The sequence below is a fragment of the Tachysurus fulvidraco genome, chromosome 6, assembly GCF_022655615.1.
Source record: "Tachysurus fulvidraco isolate hzauxx_2018 chromosome 6, HZAU_PFXX_2.0, whole genome shotgun sequence".
Taxonomy (NCBI): Eukaryota; Metazoa; Chordata; class Actinopteri; order Siluriformes; family Bagridae; genus Tachysurus; species Tachysurus fulvidraco.
Window position 1 is genome coordinate 13358553 of NC_062523.1, and position 21711 is coordinate 13380263.

Genomic DNA, 21711 nt, shown 5'->3' on the forward strand with positions numbered 1-21711 from the left:
AACCTACAACAGAAAAAAATACAGAATGAAAAACCAAAAGATTCTTTATGGGCATTGTTATCACAGTTTCGTTCAGGCCACCATGAAGTCTGTAAAAAAATAAACAGAGGCTCAGTGTTGAAAATCACACGCATTTTTATCAGTTATTATAGCTAAATGTAAATTCAGCTGGAATCATCTTTTTCATCACTCACTTTATCCTGATCAGTATGGCTGTGTATGTGAATTTTAAAGCAGAAATACACCCTGGAAGTGATGCCAGTCCATTGCAGAGCACCATGCACACACATTCACATCTAGGGACAATTTTGCATAGACAATCCACCAACTGGCATGGTTTTGGTACTTGGGAGTCAACCAGGGACCCTGGAAGAAATCTTAACACACACAGAGAAAACATGCAAAACCCAACACAGTCAGTAGCTTGAGCTCAAAATCACGCTGAGATCTATGAGCTGTAAGCAAGTAACACAAACCATACTGTAGCACCACCATGTCCTCTGTATCTAATAACTAATGAATGTTAAGAAAAAATTTAATAAATAGATGGAAAATAGAAAAATGGGAAAATATACTGCTGAAACATTTCTCACTTGTTAAAAAGAAAAAGGAAAAAAAGGTTTTTTAACTACAGCCTGGTTTCAGTGAAATAAATTGCAGATGTTAATTAACCCCCAGTCCTTATTGTGCCCCTCAGTGAGTGTGACGGCTGTAGTGTTGGTTCAGCTGTAGTGACTGCCCAGGCTTCAGGGAAACTTGTGCTGAGTGAAGAAGGCGCTGAAGCGCCTGTGCTTCCTCGGAAAGTTGCTGTGTTTGCTCACTCTGCGCTGAGGTGGCGTCTGTGCGGTGATGGCAGCGGGGATTTCTAACTGCTGCATCGCAGAAGTTCAGTGATTCATCGGAGGAAGTACGCTTTTAACTCGGAAAGTAACGCAGGTGGTGTAAAGTGTGTGAAGACAAGAAGTGGCTGAAGTTTGTGTGATAACGCCATGCTAATAAACTAACCTGAGCTGCACATAGAAGTGCTCCACGTCAGCGCGCTCAGGACGCACTCAAGACGCCAGAAGAGTGGAGAGCTTTGACCTTCCCCGCGCCAGCATGGTAAAGTTCAGGAAACTATATTTACGCAGTGAATTATTTCTTTATTTATGTATTTATTGATTTATTTGTTGTTCATACATACGTGTCAGTAGAAAGTTTGTGAGTTTAATTGCCTTGTATACCCAGGGCTACAGTAAATCGTGCGTAGGTTTGATCGGCGCGCTTGTCGTCGTCACGCTGGTAGCGGTGCCAACAGCCATCTATGTAAACAGTGAGTAGTGTCATTGTGGATGTGACTCCTGTCCTGGTCCTAGCTTAAAGACTGGGAATTCCTCACCTATACACTGTACAATCAGTTCCCACAGTACAAAGATAATTACAGTGTCTAAACTCTTGCAATGCAAAATCAATTTGTGCTATGGCAAACCTTACAATTCTATACAACTATAAATTCTTACAATGTACAGACAAATCTTACAAAGTTTATGCAACTCTCTCATGCAGTGTACTGTAACTGTTTGTATTGGGTGAAGCCTTGCAGTGTTAAATCAAACCTGTGTGTAGAATCAGCTCTTAGTGTTGCATTAACACATTGTACATGTTCAGTAGGACATAAATACTGTAGAAGTTTCCCCTCATGTAGTATGCATGGCCATACAACAGCCTTGTGTTTCTAGAAACCACACAAATTGTACACTTTGTCAGGTGTAACACGGTTTCTACAGATGAATCTGATTATTGTTTAATTCATTATTGTTTAATAAGAATCAGTCTTATTGACTGTAAATACAAGAGTTAAATTATTATTATTATTATTATTAGTAGTAGTAGTAGTAGTAGTAGTAGTAGTAGTAGCATTTAGTAGTAAGTCGTGCATTAATATTATTTATGATGGAGCCAATCCCTTGGCTATCAAGGTAATTTTCACAGTGGCGCCACCGTGCGGCAAATTGGGTTTCCTACCTGTTTTTTGTGTAATTTATATTTATTCTGTTTCCTGCTTTAGGAAGCGATTCGGGTTCAAGGAGGACTTTCACATTCGATGACTTTTATAATGACACTATTAGGTATCAAACCTACAGTTTACGGTGGATTTCAGGTAAGGTACTCAAATTAATAACTATTATGTTTTAAAAAATCATGAAGAAAAAAATCAAGATCATGTTCTTACCACACAGTTACACCTGATGTATAGGATGTAGTGTTAATTTTCAACTTTTCCAATAACTATATTGCATTGTATAGAGAAAAACATTAACCATTCTGGCATTAGAAAATGCACTATTTTTGTACACAGTAATTCAGTAAACTGAAAAAAATTATCACAGTGCAATAAAAGCTCTACAATATTAAATGTACCACTTTATCATAATTGTTTTGACTTTATAATTTATAATATATGGCTCTGCAGAAAGAAAAGTTTGGTTTATGGATGAAAGCCAGTATTATGGACACTTTGCTGTGTCAGATATATTGCAATGCTGTAACCTTTATGTTTGCTTTTATTACAGATAATGAATATCTCCACAAAAGCAAGGATGGTAATGTGTATCTGCATAATGTAGAGACCATGACCAGCTCATTATACTTGAGCAACGCAACATTTGTAAGATACCCCTGCCCACCCACGATTTACATATACATCATTTTATTTCATGTATTAATAGTTAGATGTTTTTAATGAAAGTAATGTGTTTTTTGTAGGCCCTGGTGGATGCAACAGATTACATAGTGTCTGCTGATAGGAAATATGTCAGTTTGGAAAGCAACTTTTCAAAAGTAATCATATATTACAAACATCTTACAGTCATGAGAGCATTTGTAATGCATTCAGGTGCATTTCTGATGATGAACTTACACTGTTTTGACAGCAATGGAGACACTCTTTCACAGCCTCATATTCTATATATGATATGAAGACTCAGTAAGCATAGTCTTTGTTTTTAGTAAAATGTAATTGTTTTGATTCAATGCATGCTTTTAATTTTACTGATACTGATGCGATGTGTTAATTTAAAAAAGGACATGCTCCATGTATTACACAGTATGCTTCAAAGTTGCTGTTAATGTGACATGTACAGGGCCTTTATCACACCTACTTACATCCCTGAAGTTATCCAGTTATTAATGTGGGCACCCGTGGGAAACATAATGGTGAGATAGAAGCACAAGTCCAACATTTATATTCCACTAAACAGAAAGTGCAGTAGTATTATATTTATGGTATGTTAACAATACTGTTCTTAATCCAGTATGTTTTCTTTAGGCATTTGTGTGGAATTATAACATTTACATCAAGCTAAATGCTACTGCTGAGTCCATACAAATCACTAATGATGGAAAAGTCAATCAAATTCTCAATGGAATACCAGACTGGTCTTATGAAGGTCAGCCATCCATCCATGCATACATGCATCTCAGGATCCACCCAGCTAACCAGCCATCCATGTTCATTTGCAGCTCTACATCTACATATCTATCAATTCAGCCATGTTTACATACACTTCTCCATCCATGTGTACACCCAACCATCGATTGGGTAGATGTACTGTATGTTTACATTAGTTAGATACATCTACCCAATCATCTCGACATTTGTCGAGATGAATCAATCCATTGATCTTTTCATCCATCCATCCACCCATCCATGTATACATGCATTTCCTCATCCATTTATGTCCATACATCTATTTAAATATCCAACTCTCCCCTCCCCTTTGTCCACTCACTTATATATCTATCCAACCATTCGTCTATCCTTTATACATACATCTCTATCCATCATTTATCTGTTTTTTTTATTATTCCTTTAGTCATTCATTTAAACATAGTACTATTTTAGCAAGATAATGTTCAGCATTGTGATTTTTTTCACCCAAAGAAAACTTGTTGGGTGAATAGACTTCAATGTGCTCTCTGTTTATGCTGTCTAGAGGAGGTGTTTGTGTCAAATGAGGGAATGTGGTGGTCTCCTACTGCAAAGTACCTGGCCTATGTGCAGATTAATGACACAGAGGTGCAAGCCATTGAATACTCCATGTATGGAAATGGACAATACCCCACCACCATGATTGTCCCCTACCCCAAGGTACAAAAACAAAGATTCAATTCTTGACTTATGAAATCTTTCTGTTTTACTTATTTTGTGGTCCACTTATAAATGAATGTGTTTCTTTTGCAAGGCTGGCTCCAATATTCCAAAAGCAAAGCTGTTTGTGATCGATGTTTCAACTGCATCTATTTCTTCAGAGGTGGTGGTTCCTAAATCCCTCGGAGCAGGGTACTGCAGACTTTTTTCTTCTTATTTGTTCTCACATTAAAACTGCAGAAGTGTCAATAATTATTTTTGCTTTATGCCAGATGAGCTTGCAGTTTTAGCTGTTGAATTTTAGCTGTTGAATTGTGTGTGTGTGTGTGTGTGTGTGTGTGTGTGTGTGTGTGTGTGTGTGTGTGTGTGTGTGTGTGTGTGTGTGTGTGTGTGTGTGTGTGTGTGTGTGTGTGTGTGTGTGTGTGTGTGTGCATGCTTGCACTGGTATTTTCCATCAGTGATCACTACCTGAGTTCAGTAACATGGGTAACTGATGAGCGGATTGCTGTGCAGTGGCTAACACGCAGGCAAGACCATGTTCTCCTTCAGATATATGACTATGATGGGACCAGCTGGAATGAAAATACGGTCTGTTACATCTCTTATAAACTCTATCCATGCAGAAAGAGTCATTAAAATAATAGACCTGACATAATATTTATTTTCCACTAACAGAGGTTTTTTTTTATATATATATATATTAAAATCACCTATGTTTCTTAGTTTAACATACAGCAGTAGTATTTACAGCAATGCTTTTTTTTTGGGTAGTATTACTGTCAAGTCATTCAGAATCTGTTTACTGACTATGTAGCTATCTAGATCTAAGTGTTGTTAGCAAATATTCAAAATAGTCTGTATTCAAAACTGTCCCAGATTTTCAGTACTTGTAAGGACTGTAACCCCTTCACCTTTCAGCATGGGTCTTTTTCACTCATAGTTCTATGGAATGTTACCTTTTACTTTTACTAATTAATTTATAGTACTGTATAAGAATCTGAATCACATCAGAATCCATTTTATTGCCAAGTACCATGGGTTTACATGTACAAGACATTTGTCTTGGTGTACTGGTTCATATTTGTAATGAATCAAAGAAGCATAATCATAAAGAAGATATAAGCAATACTATGAGTATAATCATAAAAATATATAAAATAGAAACATTAACTGTATACTATTGTGGGAAATGCACAAGTGATACAGTATATAATGAAATAATCTAATAAATAAAATATAATGAAAGAGTAAACAATATAATAAAATAAACAAGTGTAATAACTGTATAGCTGGGATTATAAGGGGGTTCTTTTTGTATATATGGTCCTCTGTTGTTATTGCTGTACAGTAAAAATGAATGTATGTGTTCCTACAGAAATTTGAGCAAAACAGCAGAACTGGCTGGGTTGGTCGGGTGAGTTAATTTTTTTAATTGTTACAAAGTTAAAAAAATCTCCATGACCATTAACAAATAACAACCTAATAATAATTTTTTTCTCTGCTTCTCAGTACAACCCTATGCATCCTTACTTTACCACAGACAACATCGGTTTTTACAAGGTGATGAGTGATGCAAAGGGCTACAAACATCTCCATTATGTGAAGGATGTAAGTAATCAGATCTAATTATAATGCACTGTGTAATAAGTCCAATCTTTATATAAAACATCTGGGGTGAGTATGCACTAAATAAACTATACATGGAAATATCAGGCAGGGACGCCTTCCCATTTCATTTCACTTCCAATTACACCTTTAACTGGTATATATGGCCTTATTATATCTGGTCAAGCGAGTAAGTAATCTTGTTAAATAAGTTACTTTCAGTACCAAGAAACAAGCACATTTTTTGAAGCATAAGGAGAAATAGCCCTAGCCATATGGTATATATTGAAGTAAATTTACATTCTTGTTAATGAGCGTTATCTCCTAGAGAATTATGTAACACTGTGTCCAATTAAGAACTGGGATGGGGTTTTGTGAGACCTTTGAGTGTATGTGTAAAGTGTGGGGCAAGAGAAAGTTAGAGATAGCATCTAATAATCTTCATCATGGTAATGTTTATATGTTTTTTCTTCTATAGGGCAAAGCAGTAGCAGTCACCTCAGGCAAATGGGAAGTAACCTATATATCAAAATTAACCAAAGATGCCATGTGAGTGCTATAAAATTAGATCATTTTTTAGATTGTTTGTTTTAAGAACAAGCCCATAAGTGATTAATTTTCTTTCCCTTTCTCTTGTTTCATGGTTGTTGTTTTTTTTTTTTTTATCATAGCTACTATGTTAGTAATGAGCATATGGGAAAACCAGGCCAGAGAAACCTTTATAAGTGAGTAACAACTTGCTGCTGCTCCTAGATACCACTGTGAAAATGACAAGTGTTATACTGTAAGTGTTATACTGTAATAATGTAAAACAAAGTTATTTTATCAGTGGTTTTGTTATACACTTTTTGTCCATTTTGTCCACTTTTTGTCCATTTTGTCATGAAATTATTGTTCAGTAATTGCTGAGGAAACTTCGTTGCATTGATGTGTGTGTGTGCTTTGTGTGGAACCAGAATATCCTTCAGTACAAGTCATAGTCACTCTGCCGCTGAATGCCTCACCTGCTCACTCTACGAGGACAGGTGTCAGTACAATTCAGGGTATTTCAGCCAAAAGGGCTCTTACTTCCGCATGGACTGCTATGGTTAGTGCACCTCATATCCTGCTCGCTCACACCTGCTGCTGTATCAAAATACTATTTCAGAACAATATAGAATAATGTTAGACTGTGTTTTGGACAAGACTTTTATAATATATTTATTTTATTTTATTTTATTTTATAATATATATGATATTTTATAAACTACAGGTAATTTGTTCATTTTCTCTCTAGGACCAGGACTGCCCATTTTTACACTTATGGACAATCGAGGATCTTGTAAAGGTTAGGTTGTTATATAAGTAATGGGGAGAAAATCTTTTAATCTTGTTAATCTTGTTAATGTTCTGATTAATGACTAATGCTGTTTAACTACTTTTAAACATTTACAGTTACATGTTGTAGAACACTGATGAAACACATTACTTCTTATGTGATAGTGAATTAAATTACTTCCCAGATAAAAGATAAACTCCTGATAGTTCTAGTGATGCCTCTTAATGCTTCTAGAAATTCAGGTACTTGAAGACAACAAAAAGCTGGAACAAATTCTGAAGACAGAGCTTCAAATGCCAACAATGAAACGTGCCACATTAAAAATTGCAGGGTTTGGTAAGAGAAATAATTTTATTCACAGATTACACTGTATGTCATGTGCAATATGTTATTATTATTATTATTATTATTATTATTATTATTCATTTTATTATTAACTATAAACATAACATAACCTTAGTAACTATATATTACTATTATGTATGCATGTATTTATGTATGTATGTATGCATGTATGTATGTATGTAATATGCTATTATTATTAACAGATTTATGGTACCAGATGATGTTTCCCCCCGATTTTGATGCATCCAAAAAATACCCACTCCTGATTCAAGTGTAAGTTCTTCAGTTATATTTGTCTCTCCGTTTCTTTGTTCAACAATATCAGCTCAAGTCTATTTTTCCATGTCAATGTTTGCAGTTCAAGAACAGGTGCTGTGACTCTACGTGATAGCTGTAATGTGTCAAATGGCTGGCGTCATGGGTTTTCATCAACACCTCTTTCTCCTAAGTGAATGATCAAAATTGGCCCATTTGAATATAGAAATATAGCCTGGTTGACGTATATTCTGATGTCTAAGTTAATCTGAATCTCTAATCTCCGGCTTGACTGAACGATCAAAGTGTCATGAAACAAGTATGAAAAGCATTGAGGCTTAAATAAATGCAGTTTATGAATTTAAATATTAAACACATGTAAAGTGCTTTGAAAGTTCTTGAAACAGCTCAGACTGATGGGTGCAGTGTTGCATGTTTTAGGTATGCCGGTCCAGCGAGTCAGTACGTGGACTATAAATTCAGGCTGGAGTGGGCCACGTACCTCTGCAGCACGGAGAAAGCCATCATTGCTAGCTTTGATGGAAGAGGAAGCGGTTACCAAGGTGATGAAATAATGCACGCCATCTACGAGCGGCTGGGCACATATGAGGTGGAAGATCAGATCTCAGCTGTGAGGTGAGCTTAAGAGGAACAATGTGTACACGCTAAATGCTAAACCTGTCTGACTGTTGTTGAACAGGATACAACAGGTGGTAAAACAGCTGCATATAACATAATGCTTCCAACTAGGATGATTAATAAGAGGGGAAAATTTAATATGACTGATATCATACAGAGTGAAATAGATTTTATGTTTGTGTCTATGTGTATACTAAATAGAACTTTACTGATTTCAGAAATTACATGAATTTACACAAATATGCTAAAGAGGGCTGTCCTCTTTGACAGCCCTACTTAGTCTATTAAGTCCATTTTATTTTATCTGTTCTGTTTTGTACCTTTTGTAGCCTGTGTATGGAGCTTAGTTGATAAAAATATTTTTTTCGTAGGAAATTCATCGATATGGGTTTTATAGACAAAGACCGAATAGGAATGTGGGGATGGGTAAGTGTTCTTATTAATAAATATATTAGCAATTCACATTCTACAAATGATGATACTGACCATAGATATTTAAGACTTAGAGACATTGCAGACAGATGGCATATTTTTGAAGAGATGCTGCATCGGCACACACTACTGTGCACTATTGTACTAAAAGGAAGTGTTCTAACTCAGTGACTGCATTATAAACTCACGTTTATAGGCAGGGAAATGTACCACCTGTGATGTCAGCATGTTAATATTTACTTATAAACATAGGTTTTGTTTTTTGTTTTTTGTTTTTGCTAAATGACATCAGCAAACTAGGTCTTTTTTTAAGGCAGTAACATTTTATTAGCCCAGTTTTTTTGTTTGTTGTAGTCATATGGTGGCTATGTGACCTCCATGGCTCTGGGCTCAGGGAGTGGCCTGTTCAAATGTGGAATCGCTGTAGCTCCTGTTTCCAAGTGGGAATATTATGGTATGTTCTTTGTTTTTTAAAAAAGTTTACTGTAGCTCAACAGTTGTTATATGATGACGGAGCAAATATTGAATATGTCAGTTTTAGCCCTGAAAAATGTTTTGTTTCAGATGCTGTGTACACTGAGAGGTACATGCATCGCCCTGAAGAGAATTCAGACAGCTATAAAGTAAGAGGTCACATTTCTCACATTCTTTGTATTTAAAAAAAAAAAAAAACAACTGTAGAAGATATTCCTATTTTATTCCAATTTATTTTTGTTCTTTGCAGAATTCCACAGTAACAGGCAGAGCAAAGAATTTTAAATCAGTGCAGTACCTGCTGGTGCACGGCACTGCGGATGGTATTAACTTTCTGTTTGTCCCAAATAACTGTGTGCAGAGTAAAGCATTAGTGTTCACTTTCAAAGCTGCAGTGTTCACTTTTGCTGTTAAACAATTTTATATGCACGTTTCCTATATATTCTGCTTGTAAACAGATAAACCCATGATTGATATGTCACTATTTCAGCAAATCTTTACTGCTGCTTTAAACATGTAACATGCATAACATTATAACATATTGTCATTTGTTATTTATATCAATTTATATTTCCTTAGATAATGTCCATTTCCAGCAAGCTGCTCAGATTTCCAAAGCCCTGGTGGAGCAGCAAGTAGACTTTGAGGCAATGGTGAGTGTTAGGAGAGCATGTGACTGCTCAAATTCTCATATGGCATGAGCTTTACAAATAAGCATACTGTACATTATAAATAAGTATAAACATTACAAATAATTTTTGTATAACTATATATAGTTATTTGAATTATAGAGTTATTTTTTTTTACTTATTTTATCCTTACAGTGGTACACTGATAAAGATCATAGCCTTTCTGGCAAGGCCCGCTACCACCTCTACATACACCTCAGTCACTTTCTTCAGAAGTGCTTTTCTGAAAAGAAATAAATAATCGCTTTATTTAGAGGACGTTTGTATTGAAACCAAACTGTGCAACACTTATGTATATAAATTATGTTGGAATATTAACAAATTGAGACTTTGAATACTGCTGGATTCAAGTTTTTGTTTTTTGTTTTTTTGCTGAATCTTTATTTTACTCTTCTTATTTTTCTTATGCTTTTTGCTTTGTTGATCAAGCAAAACATGAATGTTAAGTGTTTTTACTGTTTGCATGTTTTTTATAATAATGTGTATAAAATATTATGCCTCTACAGTAAATGTGACCCTGATTATGATGCTTGTGCTATTTGAAGGATTACTTGCACTGAATTCAATGTGTCTTTGGTATGATCTTCCCTCATAAAAGCTGTGGTATTGGAAAGCAAAGTGTAACAGTGTTTGCAAATATTCAAATAAATAATAAAAACAGACCAGTGTGTTTTGTTTTTGTTTTTTCAAATGTATAGACTGTTTGAAAATTAGAAAAAAGTAAAATCCAGAAGAAGCCTTTATTTTTGTCACATGTACATTACAGCACAGCAGAGGTGGCAAAAGTACACACATCCTTTACTCAAGTAGAAGTACAGATACTCATTTTTTAAAAGACTCCAGTAAAAGTTGAAGTAGTGACTACACTCTTTTACTCAAGTTAAAGTAAAGAAGTATGGGCTTCTTATGGGACCCAATACTTTTGGAAATATAATGTATACCAAGTGTATCACCAAGGCCATATCCCAAACTTTAGGGAGATTCAAGCTTTGTCCTTGAAAACAACTCCAAATTATTGTGATGTTTTACAAATGACAAAATTAATGTTAATTAAATTAAGCACCTTTTTTAGTTGACACCAGGGGCGGTTTAGCACTCAGGGAGAATTAAAAACAAGAAGAGTTCTATATTATATAGTATATGACAATTCTGGTAATAAGAATAGTGAAATTTCACTGCTTTAAATTTGGTTGCCGTCGTTGCGTCTTTCCGCCGATTAACGTTATACTGTAGATAAACGCCTCCAGCTCTGACTGCGCGTGCACGCTGCGCGTGCACGCTGCGCGTGCCTGTGCTTTTCCGTTCAAATAAAGCAGACAGCTGAAGACGCACTTTTGAAAGACTACAACACGCGTGTAAAAACAAAGTAAAAAAAAATCGCTCTTGGATCAAACTGATAAAAAGTTTTCTTTCCCATCGACGACATGTCCTGCATTTGAACGTAATTTTTATTGTTTATTTATGAAAGTAAAAATGATCCTTATAGTTTTAGGGAGGCTGAGATTACAGACAGGGGGGCTAGAGGGCTAGAGGGCTAGAACCGCCCCTGGTTGACACACTTTGCAACGCATTCGCCAGGAATCCTTTGTGACGCCGATTATTACAAACATCTCCCTCATATATGGCCATGTGTGTTCAGGAATGTCCTCGTTGTTAGTTATTTTAACATCGGTGACTCCCTCTGAATTAACATTAGCCATTCCTTTTGTAGGCGTGCTGCTCATTAGCTCCGCTATCCTTAGTCTATGTCTGATAGCCAGTAAATAATACAGTACACCAGTCACATGGGGAAAAAGCCGCACAATGATAGGATGATAGGCTGGAAACAGCGCTCAATGAGAAGAAATAATACTAAAAGTAACGAGTCCGTTTTGAAAATGTAAGAAGTAAAAAGTACAGATATTTGTGTAAAAATGTAATGAGTAAAAGTAAAAAGTTGTCCGAAAAATAAATAGTGGAGTAAAGTACTGATAAGAGAAAAATTTACTGAAGTACAGTAACGAAGTATTTTTACTCCGTTACTTCCCACCTCTGCAGCACAGCGTAATTCTTTCTTCACATATTCACACTTTGTAGTTTTGTGAGAGAGCACAGGGTCAGTCATGATAGAGCACCCCTGGAACAAAGGGGCTTAAGGGCCTTGCTCAAGGGCCCAACAGTGGCAGGTTGGCAGTGATGGGGCTTTAACCCTAAGCTTCCGATTGAAAATCCAGAGACACCACTGTCATGAACCCATGCATACTGTAGCCTCAGGTGCCTCACTGCATCATCACTGTTTTAGCAGCACAAAGGGGACTATAGTCTATTAAATAGTCTACATGTTGGTTTAACGGTATAACTGATCAGCAAATACCATGGCAAATCGGTTACCTTGGGTAATGTGTGCAGGACGAGCTGATGCACACCTTAGCATTTTTGGTGTAAGTAATTATTTGTTGATTAGTCCGAATATAATCAGCATTTCATTTTACAGTGCAATCATGCCTTAACAAGGGCTATAATACCATTAGTGTGGAGACGTCTTATGTCTCTCATGATGAATAATATGATGCCACAGAATGATGTCATCTGAAATGTAGGTTTCTGGAAAGAACTAATTTAACTCCTTAAAGTCTCAAGACCCAGCCATGGATTAAAAATTTACCTTCCTTCTACTTGTGAATACATATTTCTCTTGTTATTAAAAATGTATAATAAATGAATCATATACATAAACAAGGTAGGTTTACACTTCACTGCCTATTTTTAAGACTCTCTAAATTAATGGATTAAATTTATTAGAAATTACACAACAGTAGAATTAACATGAACATCTTGGTGGTACAGGTGGTAGCATTGATAAAGCTCCAGGTGCCTGGTTTAATTTTCATGTTGAGTTTTGTATATTCTTTTCGAGTCCATGTGGGTTTTCTTTGAACCAGCTCTGAAAAACATGCATGCATGTGGTCTGGCTACACTAAATTGACCCTTGGTGTGAATGAGAGACTGAATAAGGGTGCACATGCTATCTTTCTATGATCCCAGCTTTGTTCTTTGTGTTTTCTCGTACAGGTTTTAGCAATTATATAATTGTAAATGAATGAATAAAGTGTAACAGCACTTTATAGAGTAAAGAGATATTGCATCATTTCAAATGACAGATTCTGAACTTAGTGATATTAGCTGCTTATTTATATATAATTATATTCAAAAAACATTTTTTAATGTATTTTTCAAATACAGTTAAACCAAAGATAAACTGTGGGCTAATACTGGACCAAGAAAAAGGCCAATAAACACAATCAGTGTCCAATATTTACAGAGCTTAACCAAAAGATGATGGTTTAAAACTTCCAGTCTGTCTGCATCACTTACTTCAGTGGAAAGTACTCAATTTCCTGGAAACTGAAATGAATCACTGTATTTGTCAGGATGGTACTGTGTTTGATCTCTGCTCACTAGTGGACACTTTTTTAGCTTACTTGGATATTGCTGCATCTCGCTTGTCACACTGCAAATATGTCCAGTGCATTGAAATGGAGACTTGACTAATGGATTGAGAGTAACAGGTAGGTGGGTTTGTGTGTGTGTGTGTTTGTGTGTGCGCCTGTTACCAGAGCTGTCAATGGATGGGTTTCTCTATATAAGACACACAGTGCCAGGCAGGGACAAGGAAACGCTCCTGGGAGCCTGATAAGACGCCAGCGTACACCAGCACCCTCTCTCTATCATACAATCAAGCAACAGGTAAGAACAGATTTCAAAGGTGTTTAACTGCAATGAAAAGCTTATTGTCAGGTCTGTAATTGATACTTGAATTAGAATTATTAGCATTTGTTTAGAGTTTATCGAATGTGATTTGTGCTTTACAGAAGGCAGAATGAAGAGCATCCAGTATTTGGTTGGATTTCTACTCCTCATCATTGTACAAAGCAGCTGGCAAATTCCTATTGAAGACACAGAGGAAAATTCCAGGTGGGGCTGTTCGATTTTTTTTTTTTAGCCAAAAAGAAAAGAAATTAAAAAAAAAAAAAAAAAACCTTACTAAGTGCAGAGAAGGATCTTTCATTACAAGTGGAAAAGGATAACAAAAATATCTTACATTTTCTTGTATCTTCTTTCAATTGGCACATTTTTCAAATGCTTATTAATATTGCTTTTTTCGTTTCAGTGTAATGTTAGAAGACATGCTATATAATAATCCAACTAACATGAAAAGGCACTCAGAAGGAACATTCTCAAACGATTACAGCAAATATCTGGAGACGAGAAGAGCTCAGGATTTCATACAATGGCTGATGAATTCAAAGAGAAGTGGGTAGGTGTTGAATTATTTCCCTTCAACACAAAATAAAAATATCACTATATATAATAAAGATTTGAAATGCTTGACATTAAAAATATGTGAACTAATTTAAACTGTATCATCAATTCTTTCCCTGTCTAGAAGCTCATCTGTTTTAACAGCTTGTTTCTGTTTTAACATTGTTAAAACTGTTGCTTTTTATTAGCTCCCACACAAGACGGCATGCAGACGGTACATACACCAGTGATGTGAGCTCATACATACAGGATCAGGCAGCCAAGGAGTTTGTGTCCTGGCTGAAAATGGGGAGAGGGAGAAGAGAATAGAGACGTTCCCTTCATCAAGATAGGAGCACTTCATACCTTTTATACCGGAAAGAGACACTCTGTTGGAGCACCTATTCCATCATACCATATTTTATAAGGAACTGTGATGTCATTGCCTAAAACAAACCATGTTTGAAATAAACTTTTGCTGAACCTAAGCACTGTGATGTAGATATCAAGTGTGTTTTGTATGTTTGAAGAGAACTGTAGATTTGTGAAATAGTCCTATATATGGTACTTTATGTCAATCCCTTAATGGGCTTTGTTAATGTTGTTACTCTTTATTCCATAGACAAACAATGACAATCACTACTGCATCATTTACAAAAGATATGACATTTAAAATATTGTAGCTAAAATTTTTTTAAGGCATTTTACAAATCAATCATTCTTTAAATATTATTTCAGTGTATTTCAATATCATAATATTACCATAATATTACTGCTAGAGGAAAAAGTTGCACGGGTTGCAAAGAGCACACTAAACCTCAGGTATACCTGTAAATGTCTTCAATTGAATTTCTATTAAAGATGCTGTTCATCCAAAAATGGGCAAAACTGACGGTTACTGTTAAAATAACAAATTTTACATTTATATTTACTGAGCACTTCAAAATGTTATCAATTTGCATATTTATTCTGCCAGTAGCCAATAACCCAGAACAATATAGTCAATTGCATTTAATTTTAATGAATAGGCCTAAGAGTTGTCGACCCATTGGGCATGTTGTTTAAAATGGTTCATTACACTCTGCCTGCCATGCTGTTATCAGAGAATTATGTTAGCATGGCAAGTAGACGTCAGTCAGAGAGAGATATGGAGGAGAAGGAGAGAAGCCAGAGAGTGAGCGGCCTCAGGGACCGAGCCTCTCTCAGAGCTGTCAGCTGACACTTCACACCATCTGCTGAGAAAAAAAGGGGAAAACAAGGCTGCCCACTCACTTCTTTCTTTCTTTCTTTCTTTCTTTCTTTCTTTCTTTCTTTCTTTCTTTCTTTCTTTCTATATTTAATTTCCAAATCTACTGAGATAACAACAATTTGTACACTAAAATCCATATCATTTGACTGCAATTTTAAGAGTAAAATGCAGGAGGTTGTGGTTCTTTGGCTTTTTACATTCTTAACTGAGGAGTCACATAGCGTCTTTTTAGAAAATCACTGACCATTGGTCATTGGACCCGAATAAGGGTGAACAGACTCCATTAAAGGTTTCACCTGCTATTATATGTTATGCCAATGTTACTAGAGTAGTGCTCTCGTGTGCTTTTTATACACTGTATGGACAAAATCATGTGGACCCCTGAGAAATATTATATGTGGTTTCTTTCTCTAACTGTTGCTTCAGAGAGCTGAACTTTTAGAACTCTTAGAATTCTGTGCCATTACAATTTCCTTTCACTGGAACTAAGGGATCTCCCTATGCACTATTTGAGGTCTGTAAAGAAATGGTTTTGAAGAACTAGAGTGGCCTGAACAAAACCCTAACCTTAACTATACTGATGAACTGGAACGGCGGCAATGCGCCAGGCCTTCTCACTCAACATCAGTGTCTGATATCACAAAAGCTCTTGTGATTGAATCAACACAAATCCTCTCAGCCACACTAAAAATCTAGTGGGAAGAGTACATTTATAAATGGTAAGAGCGTTTATTATAACAGCAAAGGGGGAACTAACTCTGGAATGGCATCTTCAACAAGGATTGTGTTAGACATATGTCCTTATACTTTTTGTCATATAGTTTATTATATGTTTCTGTATGAAAAAGTCATCTTTGATTTTTTTTTTTGACATGCCATCCAGGATGTCCCATCCCGAGTTCCTCCAGGCTCCCAGCTTCCCATCACCCTGTGATGAACAAACGGTACAGAAAATGGATAGCTTAAGTTCTGAACCAGGCATAGTTTATTACAGATTATAACATAATATAACCTTTATTCTTTACCACTCTCTGGCACACAGGGAGAGCTCTAACCCTGGTGATCAAACCCTGGTGCTGTGATGTCACAAAACTATCCACTGCCCCACTGTTCTGCTTGATATAACTAGTGTTTAGTTCTAAAACATAGAGAATATTCATAACAGATACACACTGGACTTCAGGGGTTATACAGATTTATTTATTAGCCACACATTCATTAACAGAAACAATGACATCAAAACAGCTTATACATAGAATTCTAAAATGCTATTTTAACAGTTTAACAAGTCCAAACATTTTAATTTTAATAAATTATTAAACATTACATGGAAAAATATGTAACCGGTGTATATTACTTCTTGAGTAAAAAAAAAAAGGTTATTGTAACTGCTTATTCAATTTCCACTAACATCAAAGCAAGACAAAGTATGTCACCTTACTAAGGAACTCTTTATTTGGATTACTTTTAACTAAAAAAAAAAAAAAAGTTTATCCTAAAAGTGTTAGAATGTACGGTGTAAATGTATTTACAAAGTGAATCCACATTTATAAACCTTTTATTTTGCCCTTCTAGATTAATATTGCATTTATTCTCAAGTTATATTATGCCCTTCATAGAGTCTTTAAAAAAACAAACACTGAGATGGAGAATATGACCTGTTTGAGAAATGCCCTTCAGAATATTTATAGAAAACGTCTGTCATTTCTGTGCCAGTTCTGCTTCCCTACAACACAAAGATTAAGCTTCAGGTTGTTCCAGTGCATTAAATACTGGTACTGAGAAACTGCCATGTGGTATTATTTAATCAGAGATGAGCAATGAGCCAGCTATCAGGGATATCTATTTGGACTTTGGCATATTGACATAATCAACACACATCCTACAAAATCATTAGATATATAGATCAACAGAAATCAGGTACACATCTCAGTATCAATCTGAAAATATAGCAAATACATAATTAAAATGATACAAATCTTTTTTTTTAATTGCAAAGTAATTGGCTAAACCTCTATTCTGAGGTTATACTCTTATAACAAAATAATATACTGTACTATAGTTTGCCATTTATTCTACCTTAGAAAGAAAGAAAAATAATACAGTAATGACAACTTGATTCATCCAGCATTGATGATGCTGATGATGATGATGATGATGATGATGATGATGATGATGATGATGATGATGATGATGATGATGATGGTGATGATGATGATATTGATAAAGGATGAATGTATATAACATGGACATTTATGGTTTAAATCTACTAGTAGTCTTTTGAATATTTGTTTCACCTTCTAGTTTAGTTATATATAGGATAACAGGAAGAAGACTAATACATAAACATAGAAAATACAAATAAATACATATAAATCCATTTAAAATGAAAAATGTCTTTAGAATAGTTTTTAATTTTTCCAACACATAACTTTCAAAGTCTGCACTCCTCACCTTCATCTGCTGGTATTGTTTTATTTAAGTAAACAGAAAATGTACGTATAAATAGAGACTGACAATTTTTCAACCATGCACACAGTATTTAGAAATGAAAGTTTAAAAAAAAACTACTGAAGCACTAAAGAGAAAGGAACAAAGACATATAGGAGCAGAAACATGTGGCAAATGATATCAGAGTGTTTTTGTGTGTGAGACCACAGTGAAAAAGACGCAGATCAGAAGCTTGTCTTTATGTTGAAGCTCTCATTTCTTTCATGTCCTTGCCTTCCTGTGATGCTGCAGGCCATGTCTAAACCGAGATAAACAATCACAGCAAATATAACAGGTCCTGTTAAATGTCTAGGCCTTATTATTGTAATAAATTTGCTGTTTTTGTATATCCTACAATAGCAGTGTAGTGAGATTGGACATAAAAGACATGTAGCAGTGTTTTAGCAGTTTAGCATCAGATAATAGAAGCAAATAGATTCCCTTTAGCCGAGAGATTGACAGAAGATTGACAGAGAAGATTCAGAACAAGCCCAAACATTATCCTCTCTCAAAGAGAACGTTGCATTATGTAGACAGGTCTTGTGGAAATACTTCAACATATTATTTATGGTTGACACTACTTCCAAAATCTAAGAAGAGTACAAGACTAACATTCTCTAGTATAAACATTAGCTAGATTAGCTGCAGTAATGGATGTTACCAGCTACAGTATGTTCATAACTAATTAATTAGCAAAATATTCAAGTGTAACCTTATTACTTTATATACATATTCTATTCCCTGTTATTTATTTCCCCTTCACAGGTTTGAAAGACACCTACAGTATCTAGATAGCTACGTTATGTAAGTTACGTACTATATAGCTAGTATATTGTGTAAGCCTGTAGCTATGTAATAGTATCTTCTTACTCATACAGAAAAATAAAGAATGAAAAAGATGTTTAATTTTGTATAGCTAGAAATTGAAATCTGGTGAGACATGTGCATTCACTGCTAACTGCTAGTTACCATAATAATAAATAAATGCAAATAGCATTTGAAACAGCATTTTACTGTTAGTCTTTCAAAAACCTGGTGAATATCCAATAGTAATTCCATAGCATGAACTGTTGTTTGTTTATATATTTGTTTGTTTGATAGGCCTATCTTATTATAAGTTTTTTTTAAATATTTATGTTTTTAAAAGCGTGTAGTATGCTAAAAATCACATACCTTGCTAAAAATTTGTCCAGACTGGTCTAGCCCTTCAGCAGCTGAGCAAATCAAGCTGGAAGACCGTCTTTACCTTATTATATTTACATTTCTAATTCTATAAATGCAATGTACAATTGTAATATTCATTCATTCATTCATTTTCTACAGCTTATCCGAACTACATCGGGTCACGGGGAGCCTGTGCCTATCTCATCGAGCATCAAGGCGGGATACACCCTGGACGGAGTGCCAACCCATCACAGGGCACACACACTCTCATTCACTTACACAATCACACACTACGGACAATTTTCGAGAGATGCCAATCAACCTACCATGCATGTCTTTGGACCGGGGAGGAAACCGGAGTACCCGGAGGAAACCCCTGAGGCACGAGGAGAACACGCAAATTCCACACACACAATGCGGATGCGGGAATCGAACCCCCAACCCTGGAGGTGTGAGGCAAAAGTGCTAACCACTAAGCCACCATGCCACCCTACAGTTGTAATATTTTTAGTGGTAATTCATAATTTCCTGACAAAAATAGTTTGAAAAGCTTGGCCTGTGTTTTGGAGGCTTGATTAAAGTTTAGAGCTTAAATGTCTTTAAAGAAACTTTAGAAAGCTATTTTCAGATTTTAATTTAGAATCCTTCATAATTATCTCTACAAGCTTTTTTCAGTCACTTGAATGTAAGTGAGAATAAGAAAAATGTTACAGCAACTAAGTAAAAGAAACATAATTTGCTTTAAAATGATGAAAATGCAAGATACAAAAAGAGAGCATGCTAATAATTTACAAGTAACAACATAGAACATCTCATTATAAAGAATTAGATGACATGCTAAAAGAGAATAGAGTGAGGTCACTTACATTAAGTGCTCAGCAACTAGGAGAGTAAGAAAAACAGCTTAAGATGGAGGCTGATGCTGAAATACATTTAGATTGCAAGCATCTAATTAATGCATTTTTTAGAAAATCTTCACAAGGAGAAGCATAAAACTAATTTGATATTTAATGTTCATGACATTTAAAAAACCTTTAAACCAAAAAAAAAAAAAATCAAATAAATAAACCAAGTCTGCCAGGACTAAGAGGAAATATGAAAAAAATAAATAAAAGAAGAATAACAGAACTTAAAGCTGTGGCCGATTTTCTGACTTAAAGCTGTGACTGATTTTTCTGATATCTTTATGATTTTAATGTGTACTTTACATACAAATGAAAAAGAATGCAAACCTTTTTTAGTTTGGTTCACTTTTTTGAGCCATCGGAGCTGACAGCCTTCCAAGTGTTTCCGAAGGAGGCTTTAGACATCTCATCAGTGATGTTCACAGACGACGGATCATCCCTAGAAAAGAAGAAAATCTAAATCAGCCATTTCACAAACAGCGCCAAAATCTGATGTCTGTAGTAGAAAAATATTATGCTATGCACTGCAACTATTTTTATTCGATTTGTCAGTGAAATTGGCACACACTTGTAATGTCCTTCCAATGGCACTTGTACTACTCCCTCTTCTTCTGCCAGAATACTTTGCTCCTCCTGGCAGAAAGGAATAGAGAGAGAGAGAGAGAGAGAGAGAGAGAGAGAGAGAGAGAGAGAGAGAGAGAGAGAGAGAGAGAGAGAGAGAGAGAGAGAGAGAGAGAGACTTTTACTGTAATAATGCCAGTGAGAACTTCATCCACCTTTTGATCTCCCATCTTTCAGTTTCCTGAAACTGACAATAACTATGTTAGAAACTTTATCAGCTCACCTCTTTTTCTGCATCCTCCATTTTCTTTTTCTTACTTTCTGGCATGAGGTCATCCAGCCAGCTCAACTCTCTTTTAGTGAAGATAAAATCCAGCAGCTTCCGAATAAATACCAGAGCAAGAACCTGCCGATAACCGAAACAAAATAATAACGCACTCCAAAGTATGTTCTCCTGCCGAAAATCCAGTAAACGCTGACACCTGCCAAAGGTCTATAAATATTTACACCCTGATCTTGCTGCTTTTCTTTTTCAACATACAACAAACACAAAGAAATGGAATAAAATGTGCCTTTTCAAAAATACATACAGAAATAATAAACAATCATATACTGAAGAGAAAAGTAGGAAATAATCATGCCACTGATCGGTGATTCAGAAATTTTAAGGACTGTATCAATTGCAAAATCCTTCCAGTATACTGAAACATGTGCTCCCTACAAATCCCACAGTGCACAACAAAACCATGGAGCATTGATGTTCATAATATTCCCTTACTGGAAAAAATAGCAGCTGAACTTTTAGCCAATTTCATTTACAAATGAAAGTAGCTTGTTATCGTTGTAGCTCAAAAATGATTCTAAATATATATTTTAAGATTTTAAATATATATTTTATAACTATATTTTAATAATACATATATACATATATTATATCATAAAATTGAGTTTCTGAGTCACTATAGAAATTAGTTTGATTATTTGTCAGGAAAAAGGTACCATCATAGGAAAGACGATGGCGGCGCGAGACGTTTTAATGACCCAGAGAAGAACCAAGCAGCTGAGCTGGATGATGGTGAACAGATGAACCTTCCGCAGAGGAACGTGCCTCAGGTAGATAAAATCCGGCTGGTGCTTAGCTGGCATACCAAACAACCTCAACCTGTCAAAGAACT

At 35.4% G+C, this 21711-nt stretch overlaps 3 protein-coding genes across 4 annotated transcripts in view; 2 read left to right on the forward strand and 1 right to left on the reverse strand.

Moving 5' to 3' along the window:
* Positions 1-722: 722 nt before the first annotated feature.
* On the forward strand, positions 723-10548 carry LOC113654129 (fibroblast activation protein, alpha). The gene is made up of 26 exons (XM_027164082.2): positions 723-1101; positions 1228-1312; positions 2048-2140; positions 2553-2647; positions 2746-2820; positions 2913-2965; positions 3123-3195; positions 3308-3428; positions 3975-4129; positions 4224-4321; positions 4588-4717; positions 5505-5543; positions 5639-5737; positions 6213-6283; positions 6406-6459; positions 6691-6821; positions 7011-7061; positions 7287-7388; positions 7601-7670; positions 8094-8288; positions 8663-8717; positions 9078-9177; positions 9288-9346; positions 9448-9520; positions 9777-9850; positions 10022-10548. The coding sequence occupies exons 1-26, from the start codon at positions 1099-1101 to the stop codon at positions 10121-10123; spliced, it is 2256 nt and encodes a 751-aa protein (XP_027019883.1). The 5' UTR covers positions 723-1098; the 3' UTR covers positions 10124-10548.
* Positions 10549-13417: 2869 nt separating this feature from the next.
* gcgb (glucagon b) lies at positions 13418-14664 on the forward strand. The gene is made up of 5 exons (XM_027164811.2): positions 13418-13434; positions 13514-13612; positions 13738-13840; positions 14037-14183; positions 14377-14664. Exons 3-5 carry the CDS (start codon positions 13746-13748, stop codon positions 14495-14497), a joined length of 363 nt encoding a protein of 120 aa, XP_027020612.1. The 5' UTR covers positions 13418-13434; positions 13514-13612; positions 13738-13745; the 3' UTR covers positions 14498-14664.
* Positions 14665-20310: 5646 nt separating this feature from the next.
* Positions 20311-21711, reverse strand: part of slc4a10b (solute carrier family 4 member 10b) — a 39067-nt gene continuing 37666 nt past the window's right edge. For both annotated transcript variants that reach the window (XM_047815192.1, XM_047815191.1), the window contains 4 exons: positions 21536-21709; positions 20820-20942; positions 20544-20608; positions 20311-20414 (listed from right to left, as the gene is read on the reverse strand). In XM_047815192.1, the coding sequence (XP_047671148.1) occupies positions 20318-20414; positions 20544-20608; positions 20820-20942; positions 21536-21709 (459 nt within the window). In that variant the 3' untranslated portion in view covers positions 20311-20317. The remainder of the gene's footprint in view (positions 20415-20543; positions 20609-20819; positions 20943-21535; positions 21710-21711) is intronic.

Coding starts and splice junctions, on each gene's coding strand:
- LOC113654129 (XM_027164082.2), top strand. Junction 8,718..9,077: donor GAATAGGAATGTGGGGATGG/GTAAGTGTTCTT, acceptor TGTTTGTTGTAG/TCATATGGTGGCTATGTGAC. Junction 9,178..9,287: donor TTCCAAGTGGGAATATTATG/GTATGTTCTTTG, acceptor GTTTTGTTTCAG/ATGCTGTGTACACTGAGAGG.
- gcgb (XM_027164811.2), top strand. CDS start 13,746: ATGAAGAGCATCCAGTATTTGGTTGGATTTCTACTCCTCATCATTGTA. Junction 13,841..14,036: donor GACACAGAGGAAAATTCCAG/GTGGGGCTGTTC, acceptor TTTTCGTTTCAG/TGTAATGTTAGAAGACATGC. Junction 14,184..14,376: donor ATGAATTCAAAGAGAAGTGG/GTAGGTGTTGAA, acceptor GCTTTTTATTAG/CTCCCACACAAGACGGCATG.